This window comes from Varroa jacobsoni, unplaced genomic scaffold, assembly GCF_002532875.2.
Source record: "Varroa jacobsoni isolate VJ856 unplaced genomic scaffold, vjacob_1.0 scaffold_22, whole genome shotgun sequence".
Classification (NCBI taxonomy): domain Eukaryota; kingdom Metazoa; phylum Arthropoda; class Arachnida; order Mesostigmata; family Varroidae; genus Varroa; species Varroa jacobsoni.
The window spans coordinates 112,101-127,232 of record NW_019212924.1 but is presented as its reverse complement, the minus strand read 5'-3'; the positions used below and the strand labels follow the sequence as shown (position 1 = coordinate 127,232).

At 38.1% G+C, this 15,132-nt stretch overlaps 2 protein-coding genes across 10 annotated transcripts in view; one reads left to right on the top strand and one right to left on the bottom strand.

The window, feature by feature from the left end:
• LOC111273994 (cytochrome c oxidase assembly factor 5) overlaps positions 1–15,132 on the bottom strand; it is a 34,975-nt gene that overhangs the window by 19,067 nt on the left and 776 nt on the right. For 4 of the 9 annotated variants that reach the window (XM_086967493.1, XM_022856068.2, XM_022829903.2 and 1 more), the window contains exon 2: positions 14,410–14,520. The exons of 1 other annotated variant lie outside the window; for it this stretch is intronic. Coding sequence is in view for 2 of the 8 variants with exons in the window: in XM_086967501.1 (XP_086823627.1) it covers positions 13,899–14,054; positions 14,272–14,358 (243 nt within the window). In the remaining 6 variants the exon portion in view is untranslated. Of the gene's footprint in view, positions 1–13,735; positions 14,055–14,271; positions 14,574–15,132 lie in introns of those variants that run through there. 4 more of the 9 variants (XM_086967501.1, XM_086967500.1, XM_022856091.2 and 1 more) reach the window with 4 other exon arrangements.
• On the top strand, positions 7–12,826 carry LOC111258541 (uncharacterized). Its single transcript, XM_022829909.2, has 3 exons — positions 7–384; positions 9,912–10,191; positions 11,136–12,826. The coding sequence occupies exons 1-3, from the start codon at positions 264–266 to the stop codon at positions 11,236–11,238; spliced, it is 504 nt and encodes a 167-aa protein (XP_022685644.1). The 5' UTR covers positions 7–263; the 3' UTR covers positions 11,239–12,826.

Genomic DNA, 15,132 nt, shown 5'->3' with positions numbered 1-15,132 from the left:
GACTCAATCACGGGCTAAGTGAGTTCATCATATTTTGAACTGAAGGGTGTCCGGGCCCCGACTGGGCGTGGCGACGCCCTCGGTGCGACGGCGCCAACGTGGCGATTGTGGGGGGGCCATCGGTGCCCCAGAGGGGCGGAGGTGTCTCTGGGCAGACATCCGGGGCCACCACTAGTGGCACTCCGGCAAATCCAAATGATAACTCTACCACCCCAAATAGTGGGGTGCCCGCCTCCGCCTGGTACTTCTGGTCAGCGCTTGCTATGGCCTCGTTCTCACTTGTCGCACTCACTGTTGTTATGGTGCTTTGCTGCCGTCGACAGAAACGCTTACTCATACTTAAGATGGGTCACCACTTACCCAAAACCCCACTTAAAACTACCGGTAAGTAATAAACGTTGCTAACAAAACTAACATAAACATACGATACCATAAAAAAACATGTCAGAAGCTTATACTTGTGTCTATGTGCTAAGCCGTACAAGATACGTTGTCTGAAAATGCCGTTAAGAAACTTCCTAGCAGCTATTTGACTTGGCTAAGAAATACGTCAATCTGCTTTGCTTCTTCCGCAGAGGAAGAATGTGCCATTATGAAATCATATATTGTATTGATTTTGTTCAGTTTTCTTAGAAAACCATCGTTTCGTAGTGCAATCCGCATTCAGTTTTAGAGTTTTATTTTACTGGTTGCTCTAACGCTACATCTCGAAGAGACAATCCAAAAAGAATATTTGCTTTAAATAACCTTAACATAGGTTTCCAAATAGCACCAGCGAAAAATAAAATACTATCGCCGATAAGAATCATCATCAGTACTCTTAAATATGCCGTTAAATTTAAAGACCTGTTTTGGGGTTTGCAATTTATTTTTGAACGATTCGAGGCCACGTACCCGCAAGGAAACATTCATTACGTAACAAATAGACTAGTCAGGGCCCAACTTGAGTCGTGCCTGGACCGATGCCCACCATGTCTCCAATTTTTTTTCTTCACTCACTTATACTAAAGGAGATCTATTCCAACTATGTCATCATACAATCCTATCGCTATAGCTAGACAAATTGACAGTACTTAAGGAAGAAGATACTGAAGGAATAGACTCACACTCTAGTAATTTCAAACTATTACTGGACTCTACATCGACACTAAATCTACCGCTAACACTCAATTTGACCTTTCCCACATATATATATATATATATATGTGTATAATTCGGTAAAAGGATTCATCAGCTGTCCTTGGAGAATCCGGATAGTCTTACATTGTTGGTATTGGAGTCATAAAATAGTTGGATTATATGTTTGGCTCCTAAATCGTAAATATGAAGAATGATTCTCACTCTTGGTACCTTTATATTTTTAAGCTGGGTCAATGAAGTAGTATTATACATATATTTATATATATATATATATAACACTACTACTCAATTAACATCATAGGTAGCCGTCTATCTATTGATAATGAAGTTGCTATACGAACCGAAAGCTTCAACACTTCTCCCAACATAGCTTGAATTGGCACCAACTTCCTTCCTTGCCATCATGTATATGAACATTTAATTGCCCTATGTACGAGAAAAAGTTCTCTGTAGAGCAGCTTAAAAATATTGAAATAGTAAAAATGAAAGTCATCCTTCATATTTACGTTTTAGGCACAGGTACTCCAGCTATCTTATAAGCCCAATACAAACAACCTAAAACTATCCGGATTCGCCCAGAACAGCTGGTGAACGTCACATTTCTACCGAAATTCTAACCGGTGCGTTTAAAACCGATATTACCATATCTCTACCGAAACACATTGCAATGGATTTACCTTCATACTTCCGTGCATACCCTTAATAACGTGCCAATACTACCGCAATTTCCCGAAATCATAGAAACATCGGCTTTGGATTTTAAGTAGCGCATTATCCAGCTACTTCAATTTGATAACTCGTTTGTAAAAAAGATTCTTAGTTTAATGCAAAATGGTCGAAGTTCATCTTAGGTTGTAGAGGTAAAGTTATTGTCATGTTCACGTATTGTCCGGAAACCTTAAAAGACAAACAATTGACCAGGTAACAATTTAATTTAAAATAGATGTTACGCGGTCAAAGCTGAAGTTGTCCGTCTACCCAGTTATATGCCCACACATGTGTATGAATATGTAAATAAACAACAAACCCTCGAAGGTCAATAGAAAACACATCAAATATTCTAATATCAAAATGAATCATTGACTAAGCTCTTAAACAATAACTTCTATAAAATGTAAAGTCAGAGGAAATTAACCATGTAAAAGGTTTTCGGGACAAACTGCGAAGATGAGCTTCTAATTCTGTCCTAGAAAAAATAAGCTTTCTAGTAACATCAACAATAGCTGAAAAAGCATGTTAAAATTTCGGTTATTGCATTATGTATATGTGCATATACACAAAGTGCATTCGAATATGGACAAACTTCGGCAAGTTGTTCATTGTAGGGGGCATGTGTTTATTTCATATGTTTGGTACAGGAAAATAGTTCTTTCTAGCACAAGGCAACCGACCCACCATTCCAAAAAACCGAACGATTTTTTCGGAGTTTAATCGAGTATCGGCTATTTCCCAAGATTTTAACGTTGGACAGAGGGTCAACGGGACCGATATTTTTTTCACGAAATCGACGGTCTACGTTATTGCTAGTTTTTCGAAGGTTTTTGAAAAATCTGAGGTATATTTCTACGAGGCAAGTCGGAAATCCTCCAAAAATTAGTCAAAATGGGTCCAAAAATCGTTTTTGACACACTTGGATTTTTAAAACAGAAATTAACGTTTTGTTTCGGGAAAGAAATAAAAGAAATATCAGTTACCGGTTAAGTCGTACGAATAAGCTAGAACGGTTAAGTCTTTTAAAGACTCCATGCACCGCTTTGCACCTGTAACACCATCTGGCCATTTTTGACTTTTCGGTACTTGCATTTTTGGGACCTATCGCCTCCATTAGTCTAACATTTCATTCGGGAATTTGTTGTGTTTAGTGTATTTAAGCTGCACTTGTTTACGCTAAGACTGGTTGAAGCACGGTTACTGTATAATGGTAAAACTTCTTGTTCGGAGGTTAAAGGAAAAATTATTCGAAACTAACTTGTATGATTTGGGTGTTGAACTAACGATGCAATTGCAGTTATTATATTACCGTTTGGTTTTACACTTCTAACGCAGGTAATGCTTTTCGAATGTTTCCGAAACAACAAAGAGAAAATCCGGATTTAGGTCAAGCGCCCTGTATGTGTAACATGTATGAATATACATACTATAAATTACGACCTTTTCATCGACACTTTCGAGAAATTCACATGAAAGTAGTTCTGAACGCATCTTTACTCCTGTATCACGTGGTGACACTTTAAGCTCTCAAATGGTTTTTAATCATTTTCATAGGTAAAATCGTTTCATATGTAGGGACATATGCTGCATTTTCACTCAGCTCGTCGGAACCTCTCTGCATGAGAAGTTTTCGCCCTTTGGGGGCATATTAGTAGTCCCACTAAAATATAACTCGCCTCAGCCTCTACAACTTTCTCAACATGTATATAGAATCCTAAAAAATAATAATTTATAAAGAAAAAAATATTGCGAGAGTCGACTTGGATCGGATATGAGGTTCCAGTACGCGCGGGTTTCGTTTCAAGCCTGTCTTGCGTTCGATAATTTAATTCATTGATGTTGCATTTTGTTAAATCTCAGCTATGGTATGCTGTGACAGTTATCGCCTTACAGCTGCCCGGCTCATGTAACCCGTTACCCTCTAGCAACTATTAATATTAACAGAGATGATTCGGGTTACACATAGCCTAACCTTACACAGAATCTGATCCAAAAATTTTCTTAAAGAGTTATTTCAGACCATGTTACAACCCACTTTCATCTTAACGATACCAGTGTTAACTAGTGCTTGATAGTCTGCCGGCAGTTTTTGTGGGAGCGTAATGCATGACTGTTGCCGTCCCGTCGAAACTCTCCAGTTAGCATAAAAAATTTTACCACTCGCCTCCAGTAATTAGTTAACCTGTTAGAACAATTCTGATTTTTTCTTTTTAATATTTTAGTAGCCTCCTTAACGTTCTCCAACAGATCTATTAAACACCCTGTATGTATCCTACTGCTTAAAGGAGTAGATAAACTTGATTTAAAAATAGCCAACCAAAAGGTTAACTCAACTCTTAAAAATTAAACTTCGGCACTGCGCGCCACTTTAGTCTGAGGCCATGCCTAAGCCAGACTATTTAGTCTTCTACAGTTGTTCCCTCCTCCCGACGGGACCCATGTGGAATAGAAATTCGCCCCTCGTGCGCTGCTTGCGTGTGAAATGTATTTTCATGTTCGCAGGGTAATCGTCTATTAGGATCAACAATGATGCAAGCGTCTCTTCAATCTTCAATACAGCTCTTAGCTGTTATGAGGTAGCGAATGTATAAATTGTTGGCAAAGAAAACCGTGTAAGGATTTAGCGATGGCAAGACGGTCTACACGACTCATAAGTTTACACGCCGTTCAATGCTATCTTATGTATCCATTGGTCGGGTAGGGAAATAAGCGGCATACGTGATAGGTTGGATAACTGTATTTATCTAGGCAAAATTTGGAATGGAGTAACGCCGCAATACGCTTTTTCTCGCTGAACAGTTTCCTCACAAGCGTTGTGCTGAGACACAAAGTGCGCACAGCTGCCTGTACAGCATAATAGCTTTACAAAGTCAGCCTTACATCGTCGCGCCTTGCTCGTAGTAGCACGCGATATTGATCAGCCTAGTTACTGCCTGTGCCCCTATGCTGCCTGGTGTCGAATCGAGCGGAATCGCGTACCATAGTAGGGGTAGGAAGGCGTGGTGAGTACAGGAAGGTAAGCATATGTCGGATTAGATCCATGTCGGGGTCAGCTTGCCCCAGGATGAAACAACATCAACCCTAAATCAGTCCAATCCGTCCTCGCTAGGGAATCGATTTAGGTCGGACCAACTCGCTAACCAGTAGAGCACGAGTCGCGGGCTTCGCCCCACGCCTGTTTTGTTATTAAACACATTTGATCTGCCTAGAAGTAGAAGGCTAATTATATTTATAAAAAAGGAAACGTCGAATAGAAACGAGATATTAGATTACAGCCTAATATCCTTTTCCACAATAATAATAATAATCAGAATTAGTTTTTTCATACAACACACGTTGAACGCTTCTATTCACTCAAGAAAAGTTGAGTTTACTTGTTCCCTAAGTATAATTTTCATAGAGATATACATTTATACACTTGATGATATACCTACGCAGACTATGCCGGAAGCCGCTTTGGTTTTTCCGAACGGCGGCGAGCGTGGTGTTGTTTTCAGAGTAGTAAGCTACAAAAAAACTTGTTGGCTTCGGTTTGCGGCCAACTAAAATAACATTACGTTCTATACGGAGAAATAAAGCTTACCCTTTAGAGGCCAAGGTATTTGCCCAGCCGGATTTATCTTCTGTATAGACCTCTAGAGACCCACACAAAATTAATCCAATCCATTAATATATATATAATAATAGAGCCTTTAGGCTCCAAGCCCTATTTTTGCAAAAAGCCCTTTCGACTGCGTTCTTCAATGTGATGGTGTCCTTCAGGTCAAGCAGGTAATACCTGGTCAATTACCTGCTGATCTTTAACACTTCAGTCTTAGTTTTTGAAACTTTTGCATCATAAAATCCATTTGCCTAATGCCTTTAATAATTTCGATGAATTCCCGCAGCGTTGTGGTCTTCGAGGCACAAAAACTTAACCACTGAGCAGTGATTCTCAAGACTAAGTATAGATATTTTTCTGAGCTTTTCCAAAAGTAAGGTCGACCGGCATTTATTTACGAGTTTCCAGAAAACCGGCGCATTTAAAATCCAGATTTTGCCTGCCTGCCTACAGCTTATACTTTGAAAATTCGTCAGATTCAGAAAATTCGTTAGAAATAAGTCTTCAGTTTACTGAATTCTATCATGTACAAATATGTTTCGAGTTTTACCTCCCACATCGCTATTAGGCATTCCATGTAGACCACCTAAGTCACAATGTGTCCCTAAGGCAAATAGCTATATAAATACCTAGGCAAGTAATACCACCGTTTCTTATATACGTAACTATGTAAACCGTGAACGCTTAAAGTTACGGACGAAAGAAACATATGTCACCACTGAAAATAAAGCCTTTGCTTTAACTAAAATCGCTTGCCTTTGTTAGGCTTTGCAAATGTAAACTGATCATTAATTTCAATGGAACTCACAACTAAAACGTGCGTTATTTAAAGAGTATGTCCATTAGATTTTTGTCAATATATACCGCTTAAGCATTATCGCTGATTATTATCTGTAATAATAATAAATGAAACGATAACCAGCATTGGCGCCACGCATATGTTAGCGCCGGCATTCCTATTACAAGAAACGCGAAGTTCAACTAGACATAAGGCGACTTCGGTTGTAAATGCAGAGAATAACCTTGACCTTAAACTTGAGCCCTGTACAGACGAATCACATCGTGAGGAATAGATGAAGGTTAGGCACCTATAGCTTAGATTGTAATCATACAACGCTTCTTGACTATCTCGCATAGCTTACTAGCCTCCGCTAGCAGCACTGGTAGCAGAGATATGTGGCGAGGAGTCATAAGCCAACCGGATAGAAGATGCTTCCTACCGAATAGCTAAAGAGCGGTGCACCCAATGGAGCTACTGTGCTCCGTTCGCCCCTAACGAAACCCCCTGTATCTGAGTTTGAGGGACTCGAAAGGGGTCCGTGCGAGAGGGCGTGAAGGCCACTGCTCGCGAGAGCCTAGTGTGCCCATCGTCCTTAGTCCAATGTGCTCATCGTCCCAATTTGGCTAGCAGGATACCTATACATGAATCTAGCTACACAACTTCCTAGAGTCTGCATTACTAGAAGTCGATTGATTCTGTACGAATGCGGTGTGGTAACTGTGAACGAACATCCGCATGTGTACACGTAAATGTTAGATGTTCGGTAATTACCGATATCCTGTCTCCAAGAAAAGTGGGCCTTGTGTTCTTTGTCCCCCCCATTTCTAGGCATACTTGTTTCACAAGGGTTAGTTGAAACAAATCGAGTAATAAACACAGTATCAGTTATTTCTGTACGTCCTTTATTGCGTCTACTGAACTTAATCGAAATTGGCAGCTTTGTTGCCATACCTTCCCCGTCCAATTAAATAACTGATACTATTCTACTCGACCGCTGCGAGAAACTTTTTGTAGTGCCTTTAAATTGTGTGGCAGTACATAACGTGGCCTTATAAATATTCTTTAAATATATCCAGACGATAGAGCCAAAGTACATACCTATAACCCTACTCAGGGGTTCCTTATTTATCTGTTTTATTACGTGCTGCGCATTACAGGCACGATGAACCTTTACAGTACTAGGGCCTATAAAAGCAGTATATGTTAATAATTATCATTATATATATAGATTTTTTAACGCGCTGGCGAAGTCTCTCGTTGTCGTATATGGAGAGAACGAAACATTTTACCGTCTTAAATCGAACAAATTAATGATTTTCTGCCTGGCGACCTAAATTTAAATAATTCCTTTATGAAGAAACATTACTATACGCAGAAAAACATTCTGACCCGACATCCGTTATGTACATTCCTGTAGATCCAACTCTATAGAACTTAAACAAAACATCGCGCTTCGTCAAATTATAGAAGACAATTAAATTGACAACAATTGGTGTCACGGGATACGTTAAATAGGTTCGATACAGACACACCCTTTGACTTAATCGATAAGCAATAAATGTTCACGATGCTATTCGTTTTCATGGACGCAAATATGAAAATGTCTTCTGAGCATTATATGCTTAAGACTTTTTCTATGAGCCGATATCGTGTGTTTTCAAGACATCTACCACAATCAAATAAATTCCTTTGTTTACACATAGAATGCGGTACAACGCATGCACTTGTAGATTGGCTGTATGCCACTGTCATACTACAAATAAACTAGGAAAGAGATTAGGGCCAAAACATTTATTTTTAGCCATTCGAGCGATATTTCTTATCACAACGAGTAGGTACAGCTGCAGTGTCACCCCTTTGCCCCCTGTTCTCCTTCAGGATCATTTGAAAAGGTTGTTTAGATGTCTTTCTAAAAATATGGCTAATCGCATAGCATGCGCAATGTAAACACAAAAAAAAAGAACGCAGCGGCACGGGCCAAAGTGCGCGTGAGCATGTGTGTATATATGCTATTTGTGGCTAGTGAATAGACGAAGCCCCATCCATGTGCATCGTGCAAACATAGCGTAATAGATGCGCATGCAGAAGTCGGACGCACTAACCACAGCAAAATCTTTATAGTTTGAACATGCGCTAGACAAAGCCGGTTTAAATCTCCACTCGTCGACCTTTACTTCATATTGATTTGATGTGGAGAACTGTAAGGCTCAAATCAAGAATAAGCGTGATACTGATTTTGTGAGTAGGAAAGAAATGATAACAGATGCATTATGCTTATTAACTGTCCTACATAAAACAAAGGTAAAATCCTTCAGACGATAGTGAAAGAGCCATTATATATAGATAAATTAATAAGGTGAGGTTATCAGTACATTTATGGTCAGGCACCTACATAGGTGAGAATTTACTCTGTCAGTTCGACCCCTAGTGGTTAGAGATCGTTAGAGGTTGCACATCCCATAAAATTAGTTAAGTTTTGTACGAGTTAGTCCAATTAGCCTCACCTGATGAGCACTTGCGTCGCTTTCAAAACAAATGAAAACCACACACACTAATAAAAGTTCATTGTTATCTACAGCCTCATAAATCGGCATGGATAAATAAGTAGCTTAGTTAGTGTTTGTTATATGTGTACCCCCATGTAGTACAGCACACGAAACGTGTTTCTTCGATTTTGATGGTATTGTTTTTTATTAATTAAACCAAACTAATCTTTTTCATTCGATAGAAAGAACCCTGTTTTCCTAAATAAAGCTCATCTATGGGGATTTGATGTAACACTCCATTCTTCATCGAAGTTTACTTCTGTTGTCATTATACTATTGGGGGAATGTACGTTACCTTATATTGCCCCGTCTCGATTTGCTACGCCTTCACATGTCTGTGTTTGTGTACATATGTGATTTATGTGTACAGATCGAAAAACAATCAATATATAAAATCATACAGAACAATCATACGTCAATAATCGATATACGCAATATACTAGAGGCTGTCTTCTAAAGCCGATAGATAACGAATAATTTGAAGTGTACAACAGCAGGTGGAGAGAGAGGCAACACAATTGAAAGTATTCAACCTTTAGAAAGAAGAAGCGCCACCCAAGTTCTATGTTAGGTAAATGTTTTGTCTATTCTATCGAGGCAGAACTGCGTTTTATTCGGCTCATATGATAACAGCTTCAAAATTGGAACTCGTTCAAACCCATTTTGGGAGGATACCACTGTTAAAATCATCTTTCCGATTTTTGCATGTACGATTTTTGCTCTTGATATCAAACAAGAGTAAACAGCGACGATCAATGGACGACAGAAGTATCATACCGTATTTTATTGTTATTACGCGATAGGTTCATAGTAAATGGGGATCGCAGAAATCTACTTTTAATTAAAAAAAATGCTAACGAGTAGTTTGTTAACACAGTAATTGCCGGGACCATAAATAATAGTTTTCATGAACCCTTCATCAGACACCATTGTTACCAATATCTATAATTCTCTTCATCAATTTCATATCTCAATTTATGTGGTCATGTTAATGTTTTCTTACTAAAATATGCGGAATACCATTTTTTCATTATTTTTTTAGGTACGGAAAATATAGTTACTTAGTCTGAGCCGATTCTGCAAATAAAAAAGTAGGTTTCCTCCAATTAAAATGAAATCACACTACTTCCAGTTCAAAACGCAACGGGAATTATTCAACCTGACGTGATGTTCTATTCTGGTGGTCGGAACGAGACTTGTAAAAGAATTCATAACAGCTACAGCGGGACGGTCGCAACGACGATTGGCACCTGCGAGCAGGGTCTACTTCCTGCCACGCTATTAGGAACAGCAGCGAGTCCTGCGCATAGTCTAATGGCAGTGATACCGCCAACAATGGTTTTGCCCACTCCACTTCGACCGCTTTGCCCAGCCTATCAGGCTAGCCAGCCAGTCCAGCTCAAGAGTTCCGGGTGAGGCGTTTACCTATTTATAGGGCTTACTATCTCGTTTTGGCCTATTTCTATTGGTAATAAATTTATATAAGAAGTTGAACGTGATCGTCATTTGCCGGAGGTTTTCTGTGGATTAGCTTACACCCTTTTAGACGCCTATATCAATAAAACTTTATTTTTAGGTATTTCGGTGCATATCTTTTTAGTTTTCACTTCCGCGTTGATCTATTACAATATTTCTAGTAGCTATGAATAGCTCTATCCATGAGGTGTAGCTCTAAAAGGCTCGACTCAACCCAATAGGTCAGTTAATTGTCACGTCAAATATGTCAAAAATATTTTTCACAAAATAAAACCGTGCTACTATAACGCGAATGGAAAGCATCTAAACAAAGTAGTTATAAAACAAAATTTGTTCACCGTACGATGGTTCCTCTGAATCTTCTTGCAGCACTGACTTAGAATATATTGTCGTTATTATTTCGTTTGTAAGCCGCTTTCCAAGCAATACAAACTTGCTGTATGACACGCACATTTACAAATCAACTCGAACTTGCAAGTGAAATATGGACTTATCAGAAAATTTTTCAAGATAACTAGGTAATAAAGTTTTAAAAGTTATACGTAATAAAGTAATTACTTATAACCTAAAATCTAAAGTTATTGAAGAATGACATATTTTCGAAACTCCATTTCTGATACCATAATATGTTCACTATCTGATAAAAAAAGAAGTGCGTCAGAGCTTGCGCTGAGATTAATGTCGTTTCAGTTTTGTGATACCGTACTTATCTTACCGCACTACCGGTTTAGGCCGAGGTTATGACGCTCTATCTTTATAAATTCCATTAAAAAACAATTAGGGAATGCCCTTTACACACCGCAGCTTTCTGTTTTTGCTCGCTACATCAGAGCTCGCTACAGTGACTCTGACATTTTCAGCCCTTCTCTACATTTTACAGGTATTTGGGTACATTGAGTGAAGAACTAGCGCTACCCCCGGGTTACCTTCAACATCGACTCAAGCTTCAAAATCATCAAATGACACCTGTGTACTCGTCATAGCAGCAGCAACAACAACAATAACGCTTCTAGTAATAAATCAACAGAAAAATGAGTCCAGTAGAAATTCTGCTTATAAGTATAGAATACAAGAAATTTCGTTGGTAGCTAACATCAGGTTTCATGCAGGCGTCTTTTTTTCCATATATGCGTTTAACATAATCTCTTAGACTTATTGCTTATTAAGGTATTATGCTGTAATTTGTATATGATTAATTTCGGCCTAATTTGCCTGAAGATATCATTCCACTAGAGTAAAAGCATCAGCAACAGTTACCTGCAAGTACACTATTCAGTTGCCATCAACTCTAATTGCCTACACAACGTTGATTCATTAGCTTGCTGACTTCTGAGAATAAAAATAGAAAGAGGATCAATTCTTAAACGTCAGATTCTGTCCATCGTGATAGCAACGTCACGTGAAATGATCGTAAAGGACTATGCCGTTGGATGCATTAAACGTGTGGTATTAAACATCTGTATATATGTGATTTAAAACTTCAATGTCATAATATTGTTTAAGGAAAATGCAGTGATAATTAAAAACGATATTATTCGACTCTACAATCGTTAAAACAAGATATTATTTAAACCAATTAAGCCGGCAAAATATCGCTTGTATCGATTGCACGTTATCATCATTATGCACTAATTAATTCAGCAATGCACGTAATATGGACCCGTTGAACACATTCATAGAAACAACCGTTGTCAGGGGGTGGAACTACCAATTGTTGAGAGTTTTGTTTGCAGCCTTTTGATCTCTCGGTCGAAACGAAACAGAAGTAACTAAAAGCAAATATGTCTCCATTCTCACTGACACACATATGATGACACAGTGTTTAGGCATAGAATGCTATCGTGAGAACTTGAAGAGTGCTTACTGTTTTTGTATAAAACGCATCATGGAAGTATGTTGAGACAAACGTGTGTACAATAACGAACGGAAACGTTTGGGCTGAAAGCAAACCCACAATATATTAATATGATCACATCCTAACTATACAGACGTATGCATCGAATATGTATGGTTTCCAATGCTACGACATCTTTTAAGTCAGTACTATCAACAAACGTCGTGTGATTCTTCGAATGTATGCCCTCATGTGCGAAGACATAGGCTTCAAATTAATCGATTTAAAAAGGAATGACCTTCACAAAAATAAAACTTTTATACTAGCGGTAGAATAATAGGGAAACATATATTATAGGAGGTGTACGAAAACCAAATAAACCGCTTGGCATGAATATATTTTGAGCAAAACCAAACCTATGTACTATACAAGAGCTTTTCGTTGTATGTCATGTTTATATACCTGCAGTTTATTTAATAAACACAGTTAACTCAATATATGCCTCGACAATGCCGAGCAATTTAGAATAGCAAATAATATGTGGAAACATATGCGAAAAAGTGTTATTGAATTTATGTCAGGGTCATTTGTTACGCAAACGAAATAAAGATACATGTATATTCACCGTAATTTATACTAAGCAGCAATTTGTTTTTTTCACTGATTTTTAAATGACAAACACTTTTTTACTTCTCGTATTAAAAAAATAAAACTAATTGAACTGCCAAGAAACTCAAGCTACCATGAATTATTCCTCCTTTTGCTTTAACGAACGAATAATTTTCCACATTCGTTGCCACTAAAGAGTGCTTCAAAAATATCTACTTGGTTTTTTAGGGGTGCTGGAACTAGTTTTCGTTCTCCCGAGTGACGTTAGGCTAGTTAAGGTCACTTTGTGATCAATGCTTAGTCATATTACCCCTAACGGCGCAGAGAAATAATCTTCTGCGTCTCTTTTTCTTCTAGAATAATCCTCTCTAAAGATCTCGTTAGCATTTGAACTATATAGTTACGTCCTTGCCCCTTGGACGAGGTTCTCATTAAATAAAGACTCGACCGATTACAGATCTGAAGCCCAAATTGCTATCTCTATAGGCAGATAAAGCGCTTGCTAGTTCGGTCAAAACATCCTATTGATAACAAAAAAACTATAGAGCCTGATTTAAACGCCGCTAATTTCTACGAGGATAAATTGCTAAAGCCGTATTTTCAGAATAGACGGACCGCTCTTCGGGACTGTATCTTCCTCATGTTTTCCTTGACAAGTCAATTTCGAAGTTGATTTCAAGTGCCTATTGTTTTAAACGATGGACTTAGAACATGCCGGTAAGCTTCCTGAGATTATCACAGCGTTTGTAAATATAAACGACAACATCAGTACATTCACGCCTACAGTGCAATACATGTAAAGTTCATTCAGCTCGCCATATTTTACCAATTTGACACTTAGTCCACTTAGACAAAGCGAATTTAGACCTGACAATACGGCGATATAGAAGCTTGATAGTATAGGCACATCATATATTACACATCACATTGATCAGTACGAATTAAATCCTTTTTCGCGTTATGGACTATATCCATTCGATGCGCCTCTGTTGTTTTTAGACACGTTTTCTGATGTGCGGAAAAGAGTTAATGCGGACTGTTTGATAGCGCTTATTACCTTACTTGCTTTTATTCGTACTATTAATATAGTTTATTAACATTTGCTTCTGTCATATATAAAGCATGATGTTAATATCTTTTACATATTTTTGTTAAAATCTACTGAAAAAACTTTTGTTAAAAAAATTGGTGTACATATAGCTAGTAGCCCTTTTTCTCTCGGAAACGTTGCCGATTATCAAGTAGGCTCCTTTTACATTCAAACATAAGGTTCGCTAAAGAAAGACATTCTTCTGGAACGTTTCTCGATCTTAAGCAATCACGCATGGTTGATCCCTTTTTGACACAATCAGTTTTCTGAAATAACATAGACGAGAAATAAAATTAAAGAATGTTTAGCAGATCCGCTATAATAAAACGCCCTTGGATGGACATACTTATGTACGATAAAATAATATCATATTCAGGTAGACGAAATCTCTGTCTTGACTGGTAAAGAGTAATGCCCATTGCCTTTGCAAACACTGTTCCATTTCTTAGTTCTATATCGTCAACCATCAACCAAGTAACTTACTTTGAGACAATCCTTGAGGTCAATCCGAACGCCATGACACTTCCCATGCTTCACCAAGGCTTCGCCCTCTTCTGTATAAATTGGCATTTTGAGCAAACTTACGCAACTTTTACTTTTAGGCCTTACATGTATACACACCCTTTTTGTAATCGCTTTTCTATTAAAGTTGTAAACTTTCGTTGATGTTCATTCCGACGGAGATAGGTCCCTTTATATCCTGATGATTCTTCGTAATTATACCGTTTCCGTCTTCTTCCGAGTAAGTCAGGTATATGAGGCAGATATACAAACACCAAAGTCAACTATTTTACTGTCAGTTCTGTTTGAATATTTCTGGTGAATATTGGTAGTCCGTTATAACAAGTGATATTAAATAGCTTCCACCTTACACATACTTCATGGTAGAAGCATGTTTCTTACAAAGCCGACAAAGTTTGTTCTTTTTTACGATTCCTTTTTAGAAGCTTCCCTCACATAAAAAGCTTTCGCTACACTTTTTTTTACATAAATATTAATTAGAATTCCCTTAATTTTTAGTCGGCTTTAAAAAGATGTTAGTGGCTTCACATATTAACCACATTTCACCTCCAGTATAACACTCTGCAGGCTTTTAGGTTCTGGCTCAACGTATTAACGGCGTACTGGAGGGCTTGAGCTAATTTCGGGATGCCCCTCACTATACTTGACTACACAATGCTTAACGTATGTATATTGTTATAGTAGTGTCTGAATTATCGAAACTGATGGGTAATAAGTTTTGGCTTTCGGGTTGCCTTTGTCAATAATAGAGCTCAATATAGATGGATAATTACGAAACGGTCATTTGATTTATTAGAAAATATACCATTCATGGTTCGAGTT

Coding starts and splice junctions, on each gene's coding strand:
- LOC111258541 (XM_022829909.2), top strand. CDS start 264: ATGGCCTCGTTCTCACTTGTCGCACTCACTGTTGTTATGGTGCTTTGC. Junction 385..9,911: donor AACCCCACTTAAAACTACCG/GTAAGTAATAAA, acceptor CACTACTTCCAG/TTCAAAACGCAACGGGAATT. Junction 10,192..11,135: donor GTCCAGCTCAAGAGTTCCGG/GTGAGGCGTTTA, acceptor TACATTTTACAG/GTATTTGGGTACATTGAGTG.